Source organism: Argiope bruennichi, chromosome 7 (assembly GCF_947563725.1).
Source record: "Argiope bruennichi chromosome 7, qqArgBrue1.1, whole genome shotgun sequence".
NCBI classification, from domain to species: Eukaryota; Metazoa; Arthropoda; class Arachnida; order Araneae; family Araneidae; genus Argiope; species Argiope bruennichi.
The window spans coordinates 11,542,166-11,556,268 of NC_079157.1; the positions used below are offsets into that span (position 1 = coordinate 11,542,166).

General features: G+C 30.1%; 1 protein-coding gene across 2 annotated transcripts in view; it reads left to right on the top strand.

The window, feature by feature from the left end:
* LOC129975179 (uncharacterized) overlaps window positions 1-14,103 on the top strand; it is a 196,213-nt gene that overhangs the window by 89,749 nt on the left and 92,361 nt on the right. The window contains exon 1 of one of the 2 annotated variants that reach the window (XM_056088153.1): window positions 13,613-14,001. The exons of the other annotated variant lie outside the window; for it this stretch is intronic. Coding sequence (XP_055944128.1) covers window positions 13,916-14,001 — 86 coding nt within the window. The 5' untranslated portion in view covers window positions 13,613-13,915. Of the gene's footprint in view, window positions 1-13,612; window positions 14,002-14,103 lie in introns of those variants that run through there. 2 annotated transcript variants of the gene reach the window in all.

Sequence of the window (14,103 nt, forward strand, 5' to 3'; positions counted from 1 at the left end):
TATTTGTTGAAAGTCAGTTTAGTTTAGTTATATTAACGTCCCGTTTGAAGCAACACAAGGGCTATTTTGGGACGGACCTCGTAATTTTGAACCTTGGTCAGATGACGAGGACGACACCTGAGCTGGCACCCTCCTCTCCACACCACACCACACCAGCGGGAGGACGTTTGTTCATGACAGATTTAACGTGCAACAGACCCCCTTACACGGCGGTTCTTCGGTGGAATAGGGTCTCGAACCTGAAACCCTCCGGCTCCGAGCCGAGACCTTACCACCAGGCCACCACGGCCCTTGTTGAAAGTCAGAGAAGAAAGGTTTTGTTCTAGATGTTCACTATTTCTGAAATTTGCGTTGAATAATAAAGTGCATCTATTATTCCTGTATTATAACTTGCATATGGAAGCTACATTACATGGACATTCAGCTTTTATTTATTATCAATGTGATACTATGGAACTCGATTCCATTAAGAAGGTTCATTTACACATAAACAAAGCTGATTAAAATTATTAGAATAATATGAATTTTAATGTCCATTGTAATTTGATGCTTAAAAATATTTTGTTGAGGGAATAATGAACATCAAATTATGCATAAGAAATTCAATTGAGAACCAATCGGCGAGTCAGCTTGTCGCCAAAGGCGGCTAATTAGAAATAATAACTGCAGGTAATAATATTTTAATTTCATTTTTTTTCGTTTATTTTAATGAATTAAAATAAAATTATAGTAGAATTCCCATTCTTAATCACAATAGATTTGAAAAAAGAACCTTAGCACGTCTTCCATCAGTGAATGATAAGGATAAAAGCAATGCAAATAATGATATACTCTTTTGAATTAAAAAATAATGAATGGCAATGTAAATTTAGCCTTAGTATTTCGAAATTCGAAAAACTTTTCTGCATAGCTGTTACACAGTGCGCATACAGTTTCATTTATATATTCTTAATAGCTAACTGGGCCTTCTTCGTATTGCATTTATATAAAGGTTTTATACTTAAAAAACATTTATCACCCCTAAACGTAACAGATATATAGTTTTTCAATATTTTTCGTAAATCAAACACAACGTTAAAAATATTACATGAGAAAAATATTATCTTTACTAACAATAAAAATGAAAATGTATGTATGTGTGTGTTAACACACTATATGCCAGACCGATTGGCAATAAGCTATCAAAGTTGGTACATATATACTTTGAAGGGTAGAACTGCGCATCTTGGAGAGAGATTTTTAAATATTTTTAATTAACTAAAAATTAAGCAAAATGTTGGAGTTTTTTCACGATGATTTCCAAAAATATTATTGAACAAAAAAATTTGAAATTTTTTTTAAAAAAAATGTTTTTTAATGATGTTAAAAAAATGTTTTTTTAATGATGCTAACGTAATAGTAGTGCGAATTTTTGCTGAATTTTGACATTTTTTTTTTTGCCTAATTTTAAACAATCGATAAGATTGTTGCCCTGAAATTCAAACCGTTTTCATTGTTTCATCAAATATTCAACGCGTGATTTTCTTCCTTTACTGGAAGTTAAAACAGAAGGATTCTATTTCATTTCTGTGTAGTTTTCAAGACAAATTAAAAAGTGAAATTACTTTATCGCGAAATTTAGAAAATGGAAGAACCGGGCATTTACGTTTTTAATGTCGCTACCATATTATGTGACTGTCTTCATTAGAAAGGTTTAGGTATTAAATGAACAGAACTTTATTAAGACAGTTCAGATAACAAGGCGTTAACGTTGACAATTTAGTGGAATCATGGATTTTATCTGAAATTAAATATAACCGATATTACCAACAAACCAGACAGACACCTGAGGCGACTAGTTAAAAATAAAACCACTTTTTATTGATGAAGTTCGGTATAAGCAACTGCCTGTATTCCTCTAAACAGACCATTTCTAAAACAAGGATTCTAAATTAAAGCTTTATTTAAGAAGTAAGAATATGAGTTGAAAACATTATAACAGTATGTGGGATATAATATACTTAACCGAAAGATAGACTTATTCAGCCAGTAATAAATTGCATTAAAAACAATACATTCTTGTCTGGGGATTAAAAAAGCTATTTGCGTACAACGTGAACAAAGACGCACTGATGAAAAACTGCAATGGGCATCGTCACGATGTCTCTCTCTACAGGGGAGCATTCTAACGGGCCCTCATCACCAGAGATCACTGCTCCCTGAGAAATGAGAAGCTATTTTTCTCATTGTGAATACCGTGACCCGAAGTAAGCATCTCAGGATCTGCAACCAAAGCATATCAAATGCTTAAATCAATTAGAATAATAATGTAATGAATGCAGAGAGGAATTATTCAGTTTCCGGAACTACTTCATCGTACCTTTTTATTTGTTATGCCTCCGCGTTACTTTTTATTCTCTGATGCATCTACGGGTGGCAAAACTGCAAGCAGTCTCCGATCAGTAGGCTTCAGGGTCAAGCTACTACAATGGTGGCAATTGGGGCTACTACTGCGGCGGGTTCATTGACTTTACTTGACCAAGTTTCCTGCGCAGAGCACCGTTTCTTTCTTTGTTTTCTGTTTGGTTGCTGTTATTTAGAGTTTTTTTTCTTTGTCTGCTTCTTTTTTTATTGGTATTATTCAAGGTGTGGAAGTCACGTGAGGTAGTGGTTTATGCTTCATTCTTTGAAGTCGCGCCATCTACAGTGAGGTTTCGAAAATTCCGCGAGAGATTATCCTGCATGGCAATAAGCGGATTGTCTTTATAAGCTTGAAAAATTTTTTGTTCTGTAAATGATCAACCTTTTTACATTTATCACAAAGAATTTCTGTGTACTTGGAAGTCCTTATATATATTTTTAGTGAAATGAATGCTACAAAACAATTAAAGGATTCATTCCTTAAAAATAGATTAGAGGAAAGTATAATAAAGAGTTTCAACAAAAATGAGATATTTCAAAATGAAAATTTCATCTAAAATGTCATATGTTATATCTATCATACTCATATCTTTCGTAATAAGTATTTTTTCATACCAAACAATTATTAAATAAGTAAGCATGCTTTATTTTCCCATTTTTTTATTCTTTACTATCCAGTACTCATTTTTTTTATTAATTAATACCTCAAAAATTGTTTTTCTCACTTAAAGAATGACATTTCATGAAACTCATATCCGTGAGATAAATTTTAAGAATTCAATTTAAACAATGTATTTTGCAGATTATCGTCTGTCTTTAATAAAATCTTTTCTCGTATTCTATATCAATTATTAAAATAGCAATAAGTGTCACGTGCGTGATGTTAAAGAAAAGTAGAGTCATTTATTTATTATTAAATATATGAATTTGAAAAAATAACCTTAAAATGTAAACATTAAATCAGTTCTACAAATAAAAGAAGGGAAATTTCTATAAAATATACAATTTTTTAGCCATATCATCATTTTTTTCCCTTTACACTCCTGCCTTGGCAGTAAAACGAACTACACAGTTGTTTTCTCTCTAAAGCAAAAATCTAGAATTTAAATTTTAATAAATGAATTTCACCAAATTGCATGCAAAATTGAATGAGTTAGCTTATTTTAAAGATAAATAAGTCCCATACATAAAAATAATACACTTTTAGAATAATGAATTACAAAAAATGAATTACTTTCTATGAATTACAAAAAAGGCGTATAAAATACATCCAGTATATCATGGAAAGTTTCATAAGGAAAAATGAATAATTTTCTAAAGTACATGTATTTTCAAATGCGTTGATATACAGAATATGATTTACGAGAGCAAAGTTTAAAAAAGTGATTTATTTTCAAAAATGATGAACAAAAGCAAAAAAAAAAAAAAAAATGCTGTGAATTGAAATAAAGAAAAGAGCTTAGGTTAGATGAAACAAATTTAAGAATCGTCAAAAAATGATTTGTATATCAGTAATCTGTTTTTCCAAAGTCCAGTTCTTTTTCCCTGTAAGAAATTATGATTTTCTTTTTATTAATCATAATACTTAAAATATGAATTATTTTTATCAAATACATTTATTTGTAGTAAGTATTGAATGAATAATTAAAAAAAAGAAAGAATAAGTATCCAAAAGAAAATTTAATTAAAACTTTTCCAATAATTTATTGAATATTTGGAGATAGGCATACAATTTTTCAGATTTGAATAAAAAATATGTTATTAAGATTCACAGAAGATTAATTTTAATAACATGTTGTTTTCATTGAACATAATTATTAAGTTTAAAAAAATTATTAAGAAATTCATTTTTTTTTCATATGTTGGTTCAAAATATCACAATGGACATCGGATTTTCATGAAATTTGATTAAACGTTATTTTTGTTTTTGTAAGCTTTGGCGTTTCTTCTTTTCTTCACCTTTTAAACTTCTCAACTCAACAAACCTTCTCAACTTCGGAACCGGAGGGTTTCAGAGTAGAATCCTGATTCCACTGAAGAACCGTCATGCAAGCTGGTCTGATACATGTTAAATCCGTCGAGGCCAAACGTCCTCCCGTTGGTTTGGTGTGGAAGTTTGGAGAATAGGTGCCAGCTGAGGTGTCGTCCTCGTCATCTGACCGTGGTTCAAAATGACGAGGTCTGTCCTAAAATAGATCTCATGTTGCTTTAAACCGGGGCGTTAATATAACTAAACTAAGCTAAACTTGGCTGTTTAATTTGGAAATTTAAGTGGAAAATGCATTTATTTTACTGTCAGTTTAATTCCGATTTCATGAATTAAAACCGTTCTCTACTTTTTTTAAATGTTTATGAGTCACATTTTTTTTTTCAAGAGAACTACTTTAAAACGCATCAGCCTAACCAGTACTTATAACCATCACTCCTTCAAACGGTTGGGCAACCAACCTTGTTAAAGTGTATCCTCTACTGGCTACTGCTTCCTTCTCTCCAAATAGTAAAATTGTTTGAAGTTATCAAGAATTTGTATCTTTATTTCGTATGCGTGAGTACTTGTCTCCAATTCTGGTGCAATTTTCCAATGAAAAAGAGACCACTCCTTGTGTTTCAGAGACATCATGGCAGTGAACTTTGAATGAAAATTGCTCTCCCTCTCTCTCTTATATATATATATGAAAAAAAAGAAAGAAAGTTTAATCCTTCCGTGGCCAGACGAGCACTCAAAGAACGGAAATTGTAAATCAGTGTCGAATGATATCCATCTTTTTCTGCATAGCCTGAACTTATGCAAAAAGCGCCCACTCTCTTCCTCAAAAGTGACAGATCTCACGTCTGTCTCCAAACAAGCAGCATGCCTTGTTGTTGTTCGTAAGTAATGACTTATTTCTTCACACAGCTCACGTTTCCATTATACAATAGTCATAAGAAAAGAGTTACGCTGTCCTGTCCGTCGGCAGAATCTGTTGAAAAGTGGCGTGGACAGTTTTTTGTTTCCTGCTGCGGGGCTGGAATGGGTCTTTCATTGTTTTCGGCAAGGAACCATTTTGTGTTCGATAGCCACAGCATGGGTTCTTTGAGAATGCTGCTTCCCCCTTTCTCTTTCATTTCACACGTGCATTTGTGCAACTCTGGTCATGATCTCAGAGCTGCCGAAATGAGGTCAATAAAAGAAACTCGTAACCTTCTGTTTGACTTTGAAAAAAAGGAAGTGTTTTCAGTGATTTTTGGAAAAAAAAAAAAAAAAAAAAAAAAAAAAGATCGAAGGAAAAAGCAAAAGTGTCCCAGTCTCTTCAAATTCGCTTTCAGAAATAATAATAATAATAATAAAAGTTGGTATTCTATTTTAAAAGACATCACACTTCGCCTTAAAGCTTTAAACGTGATCCTTCTTTGTGAAACAATATAGTCTTGCAGACGTTTTTTTTTTTTTTGCTTTAAAAAATACTAAAATATTTAGGTTTTAAATCCAAAAATAGTTTCATTCGTCGTTGTTTCTTTTTATTTACTTATTTAAGTTCTCAAGAGAGACGAAAGGAATATTTATCCCATTTATAAATGAGTTGCAGTTATATAAAACAGTTTCTTTCTTTATTGATCATTTTATCTATTTACTTATTTTTGAAAGTTCATTTGTAATATGGAAAGGTATTGTACTTAGAGTAGTTTAATTTTTTTTAATACTTATATGAAGTTTAGCATTTTGCCATTTAAATTCTATTAAAGCCAATCATTGAAGAAATGAGTTGCAACTTTTAAATTCATTGTGTCTCAGTTATAAAGGGTGTAATATGTTCGCCTTTTTTACATTAATTTGTGACTTGGGGGAAAGAAAAAAAATATTTCTTAAAAAAATTATCCTTTTTTAAGGACGAGGGGAGGGGTATTCGTTTACAGCTTTGTTAAGAGTCATAATAAAAAAAATTTTAACATTTTTATTAACAGTTTTGAAGTGTTCGGCAATCTAAAGAATGTATTATCTTCTTTTACTTTCCTCAATACTTCAAATTTTTTACAATGTTTTTTTTTTTAAAGTTGCATATAAAGATTAGCTCATGTGTTTAATCAGATATTTCATACAAAAACTGTTATTAAAGGTATGACGGTGTTTGAATATAATGAAAACACTTAATGCAACACTGCTATACTTTGGAAAATCCAGAGGAAAAACATTATTCGTCCCTAAGTACAATAATATATCTTCGGGGGAAAATAAGTGAAACAAAGTTTGAGGTTAACAACTCTTAACACTAACATACATTTCAAAAGTAAGATCCGCACCTTTGCAATAAGATAAAAATAATATATATAATTGTCATAGATTAACTAGTGGAAGTTTTAGTAGAAAATATCATGCACATTGGCAGAGTGCATAAAAATAAAAATAAAAAAATATTATTTGTAATGCATATTAAATGTAAATACAAAATAACATCAAAAGTTTTGTTTTCTTGCAGTGGGAATCTCTATCCATAATGTTTGCAAATACTGAAATCGAAACGGAAAACTAGAAGAAAAAATATGAAACTCTGAATATAAACTTAAAAAGAAAATATTAAAAGAAAATATTTGCATTGGCATTCGGTTTAATTCGTGAAGGGAGAGCTTATTGAATCAGCATATATATAAATATATAAATATATATCATGAAAATTGAAGCATCAGCTCTTTGATCTTTGCTACTTAGTCGTGATTAAATTTCTTCGTACATTGGTGAATCAATCAAGCCTAAACATTTAATTAAAAAAAAACTGTATCAGTTGCTAGACGCCAAAATGAAATTGAGAACTGAGATGAACAAATATATATGATTCCAAAAACTTGCATTTGTACAACTTACTTATTGCTCAACTCAGTTTTTTGCTTGTTACTAGTTAGGTAAGGTTAGTTATATTAAAATCTTGTTTTTAAAGTAGTACTAGGGCTATTTTTGGATGGACCTTGTAATTTTGATTCGTGGTGAGATGACGAGGACGACACCTGAGCTGGTACCCCCTCTCCAAACTTTTACCCCACACCAGCCGGAGGCCGTTTGGCCCAGACGAATTTAGCGTGTTCTAGACCCGCTTACACGACGGTTCATTGGTGGAATCGGGCCTCGAACCTGAAACACTCCGTTTTCGAAGCCGAGGCTTTGCCACCAGGTACCTGAGGCGTACTGTGAGTCTTTATTTCTCCGCCATCCTTAGATTGTTTAATTAATATAGATGGTGTCCGAGGCATAATTCTTTTGCCTTTTTAAGATATTTTGTGGTGCCCCCACCTTTTTGCTTGTTACTGGAGTGAAACGAAAAGTTTTTTTTGTTTTGATACTGAAAAATAAGATTATCTATTTTACTTTTAAATCCAGTTTTATAAATATAGACATGCTTTTGTCTATTGAATTACGAAATAAATCATTGTTTGTAAAATTAATTGTTGGTTATTTTCCATTCAAAAATTTATAGGATGCATTCTTTGCATTTGCACATTTTTTTTTTGTTAACTCAACTGGCTTTCTGCGTTAAAGTAGTTTCATACTGCAAATAATTACGGGCAAATTTTTGTGTACGAGTTTAAAATACTGCGATTTAAAATATTGTTTTATAATTTTAAGCATGAAAATTTGCTTAAATTTTTTTTTTTTTTTTTTTCATTTTTAAAATTGCCTTTCATTTTACAGTGCGATTAATTTTCAAATTATTGTAAAAAGGGAGAATCAGAATATATTTTCGGTACGCAGCTAAAAATGACCAACTCAAAAGAAAAAGAAAAGTGAATGAATACATTTAATTTGTTGAAAAATGTCAGTTTCGTAACAAGAAAAATCGCATTTATTTATGTATTGTTTACATAAACGCTTTGGGAGTTCAGTTTGTCCGTCCGAATTATTGACTTTTAGGTTGCCAAATGATTAATATAGAATGTTTTTTTTATTTTTTACGTTGTTATTTGGTGCGACTGAAAAGCATGAATTGAATTGAATTTGTTTACTGCTAATTAAAAAGTTTAAAAGCTGAAGTAAAAATCCGATTGAAGAATTAAAGACAGGCAAAAGTAGCAATTGAATGTTTAGATGGATTCGTCTGCATTTTATCATAACTTTTAAAAACATTGCTATGAATAGTATATTGAATTAAATTAAAGAATATTATTAAAATTAAGAGAAAAATTGTATGATATAGAATTGATATCAATATAAAGATAATTTTTGAATCTTAGGATAATAAAAAGCTTATTCCTTAAGATAATTATTTTGAAACATATGAGCATTAATTTCCTTAGGCTAATCATAGTGATTACCCGTCTAACGTCAGTTTTGCCTTTTTTGTGCTCGGTTAAACCTTTTGTTTGGAATTGGTTTCTTAATATTTTTTACGTCTTCTTTCTTCTAACTGAGCAAACCTTTTAAACCACTTCTGAACATTGCATGTAACTTTATCAAAGATTTGAATTCAATGCAGCTTTAAAAACATTAAATAAAACAATCTGAAATTCATAAAAGTTTTGCTTACACTTGATTTTTCCACTCGGTAATAAATAATGATTGATTTCTCTACAACATACGTTGGCGTTATATACATGTATGTATCTATATATGTTGTACGTGTACTAACATGCAATTCATTCAAACAATTCATGGATATTTTTACTTCTTATATATCAATTATTTAGAAATAGCTTCTTATATAGCCATATTGTTTTGCTTCTACTTACAGGAATAAAATTTTTGACCCTTAGTTCTTCATAAGTATATATTGAATTTTCTTTGGATGTACTTCTTTAAATTTTTAGCTGATAAAACATATTCAAAATTAAAACAGACTCTTGTTGAATCTCACGCTGACTTTAACTAAATTTAAAAAAATAAATATTTAATTTAATTTTTGCGTTTTTTGTTACAGTAGAAAACGGTCTACCTTCCTGGCCTGTGTGCTGCCAATTTTATATCACACCAAAATAAATTCAGAAATAATTTGTTATACTTTTTCCATTTTGTTATTAATATTAAATCTCCTCTTCAGAGATTTAAAGAATGCGTTCAAAGTATTTTTTATTTTATGATGAATAAAAAGGAGTACCATTAAATTTAACATTCTTTACATTTAGCGAATAGTTTTGATTTACTTTCTACAGCCACATGCTTTCACTTCGCCAAAAGTTTCTAATCCACTTGCTTTTTTCACTTCAAGGGCACGTTTTATGATAATTATCCACGCATTTCTTAATATAAGTGCATAGGACTTCATTTCACGTTCGGTCATTAGCACCGACTCTGCAATACTGCTGCAATATATGCAGCTACGAAATCGTGTTTGCACACCTGATTATCTTGTATACCATTAAAAAGGTTGATTAAAAGGGGAGTCATCAGCCCGGATATTTGCGACACTGAATCATATTTTATGAAAGCATTCTGTTATCAATCACAGGATCACTCTACTTCAGATTATTAATGGATATTAAATTAAATAAACTGTCATTAATATCTAAAAGGGTTAAAAGATATAATTAATTTAATTATCAACGATAAAAGAAACTGTATAACAACGGAATTTGGTATGAAATATATGTCGTAAAATATTTCAAAAATATACGTTTATTAGTGTATTAAAAAGTAAGGAATTAAATTATTAAAATAACTTCTTTTTTTGTTTTAAAGTTGTAATTCTTTATTATAAATATTATGAGAAAAATTGAAATGAATTATTTCAAAAAATTACTAGTAGGTGGCGTCACTAGTATGAAATCAAAATTTAATCAAATGAGCTGATAACTAAGCTTTGAAAATATAAAAATATTGCATTGCCTTTAAGAATAAAAAAGAATATATCTATAAAATTTCAAAACTTTGAAAAATCAAGAAGTTTATGAAAAAAACCATTGTAAAATTCCATCTTTACAAATATGAAATAAATCAAGTTAATAAAAAAAGTGACCATAAATGATTTTAAAAAATGTCAACGAAACTTTTCATATGAATTTTAACTAATTATACACTGAATGTGCGCCTAAATAATTGTATTTCCCCAATTTATTATTTAATTGCATTTAGAATATTATTAATTATTCAAATTAGTCTCTTGAATGTATACAATAATTGAAAAGTGAATATTATAAGTTGATTTATTTTATTAATTGGAATTAATGAATAATTTAAATTAAATAAGCGAAATTCAGTACATTGCATAAAGTTTTCATTCATAAATTGTTCTTAATTTTATTTTAGAAACTAGCTTAAATATTTATGTGATGCCTATAATGAGAAATATCACATTTCTATTACTAGCATGGATAAATTAAAAATTATAAAAGGTAAATAAAATACTAATTATCTCTAAATTATTTTTTATTAATATTAAATTAACGGCAAATTATCTTTTTGCTGTTTTTAAATACTTTAGATCACATTTACGCAGTTGTGAGTTACAAAATGTACATTGTTAAGCAAGGGAAAATGCTTAGGTAATGTGCAGTGAAGACATTTTTTTCATTTAAAATGTTTACCTATATTTATACTTCTAAAATATTTTTTTAGTGTATAGAAATTTAAGGAAATCTAAAGGATAATCTAAATTTAAGGAAATAAAAGTACTATAAAAAGTTTTTAAAAAGCAATTTTCAAGTAATTGTAATTCTTTAATTGCAATTTTCAAATAATTGTAATTCTGTAATTGCAATTTTCAGTTTAAAGAGCGTCATTTCAGGATCTGACAAATGGATTTTAAAGCTGTAAAAAAAAACCCAATTTCCTGCTTATAGTAATACTACTATGAAAAGAGTTTTCATACTAAATTTGAAATCACTTTTTAAATATTTTTTTTCAGAATTCTCTAAATACATGTTTTATTATTAATATGATTTATATACATATGCACAGATAAGAGATTTTATTAAAAAATCACTAATTCTTTTATTTTTTTTAGTTAGTGATGTATTATAAATAAATATACTAATTAAAGTAATCGCATCATTTTAAAGAGCGAACTGCGTTATAGAGTGGAAAAACTATGAGGGCGAACGAAAAAAAACCCGATTTATTTAAGAGAAAGCAAATATTTTTAAAAATGAACTGTTCACCAATGGGATACGTAAATATATTTTAATGTTATATAAATGTCATGTTGTCTCTAATATTCTTCAATATAAATGTTATGCTGTCTCTAATATTTTTCGCTATTCTTCAATATAAATGTTACGTTGTCTCTAATATTCTTCACTATTCTTCAATATAAATGTTATGTTGCCTGCAATATTCTTCACTATTCTTCAATATAAATGTCATGTTGTCTCTAATATTCTTCAATATAAATGTTATGCTGTCTCTAATATTTTTCGCTATTCTCCAATATAAATGTTACGTTGTCTCTAATATTCTTCACTATTTTTCAATATAAATGTTATGTTGTCCCTAATATTCTTCACTATTCTTCAATATAAATGTCATGTTGTCTCTAATATTCTTCAATATAAATGTTATGCTGTCTCTAATATTTTTCACTATTCTTCAATATAAATGTTATGTTGTCCCTAATATTCTTCACTATTCTTCAATATAAATGTCATGTTGTCTCTAATATTCTTCAATATAAATGTTATGCTGTCTCTAATATTCTTCACTATTCTTCAATATAAATGTTATTTTGCCTGCAATATTCTTCACTAATTTGTCTTAGAAAGTCCGAAACTTAAATAAAGGGAAATATTTAAATTTTTGTTAAAGATCTTTTTTTTAAATATTTTTAAACTCGTAAATCCATGTTGAATTGGTAAAAAAAAATGTTCCACGCCCCCAGCCATGCACAAAAATTTTGTTTTGCGATCCCAGTAGTTATGATAATAACATTTCTGAATCCGACATAAGAAAATACAAAAAGCAATGGTACAATTAGGCATTGTAGAATGGTTGGAATTGCCCTACTTGGGAAATGGTTAGAATTGCCCTACTTTTCGTTCCTGGTGAATAAAAGAATTATAATTTTTGTGTGCTAGCATGATTCTAATTTGTCTGGGCGGGACCCCCTGGCATTCTAGAGAGCTTCAATTACTCAACTGAGTACAAAAAAGTAAAACATAATTGATGCGGAGAGAAAGTTAATTTAATTAAACGCATTAATGCATTCAAGTGCAGCGAAATGATCCGAATCAAAATGCCTTTTTATTAATGTCGTTGTGTCAGATAGAAACTCTTGCTGCTCATGTTTTTGCGACCCATGAAGGGCAGGAGGTATATTTGAAGTAGCCTTGTTATAAAAGGTAGAATTGTTTTTTAACAAAAAAATAAAGAATCCGATTAATACTCTTAATCAGTGGCAAATTTCCGATGTGTTGCTTAGGAATTAATGGGTGAGAGGTTTATAAGCTTGTAAAAATATAAAATATTAGGATACATATACATATTGTGTATAAAATATTGTGAATTATAAAATATCAGGATTATATAAACAATATACCAAGCATCATTTGTCAGATTCGAGTATGTATCATTACGCTCGCTGACTTATAAGGATAATTATAAGCACGAACCTCTGAGTCAATAATAAATATGGATGGATGCCGGTCAGCCCTCAATCAGAATAGGAAAATAAAATTTAATTAATGTTTCACAAAGTTAGTAAAATAAAAAAAAAGATTAAAATAAAATAAATCATTCATTGACCATTTTAATAAAGAGAGGCCTTATCATGTGTTCTGCCTAAAACGCTTAAGTCCGCCACTGTCAGGAACTGTGGTTGATGTAGCTTAGTAATAAAAGTACGAATTGCGTAAAATTCCACAAAACATAACGAACCCCTTTTTAATACTCTTATTGAATATTACATATTTAAAAACACACACACACACCTCTAGTTTCTAAAATAAATCACAAAAGGAATTGCATCCATTCTCACGCTTTTTTTTAATCGCTCAAGTCCGACATCCCATTAATGTCAAACAAAGCTATGAAGTCCGAGATGCCATGGACTTTGCGATGCATGCTGCATGAAATCTTTTCCGCTCTCTCATACGTCCGCCTGTATGTGCCAACCCACCGGACACTTGCCGAAACTCATCTCTTTCCCCGTTGGGCAACCGAGAGCCTACGAAATTGTATATTTTCAACAGCTGGAAGGAGCCGGGAAGAGAAGAGAAGAGATCCCTTCCCCCCCGTCCCCTCCTTCCTTTATTATCCGATCGCCAAAGGATCTGGCTGTCGCGTGGCCCGCTCATTCACTCATTCGCCACTGTGCGCCAGAGCAACGCTTGCTTTCTTTCCTCCACGAGAAGCACTGCCGAGAGGTACCCCTGTCCACTCCGGCGATATTGGCCAAGATTCTGCGGTTACGTCTGCCGATCAAGCAAGAAAAAAAATTCAGACTTAGAAAAAAAAGTCAAGGACTGAATCGACCACCCCCTCAAGGGGGTTAGATAGTTCTTAATTATATAAAAAAAAAACTTTGTTCCTTTTTAAGATTTGGAAGATTTTGTCAGAAGAATTAAATCAGAAAAGAAACTAAATTTTAGTTAATTTTTTTTGTTTTGATAAGTGATAACTGCGATGCTCATATCGAAAGATCTGTTAGTGTTAGGCCAGCAGTATCTGAATTTGAGGAGACAAGAAAAAGTCATGAAGGAACTTGCGGAGTAAGTGATGATTTGTTAATTATATGTGCTAATTGTTTTCTCTATTTGCAAAATTTAAGTTTATGGTTAGAAAGATTGTGATATCTTTGTAAATTTTTATAG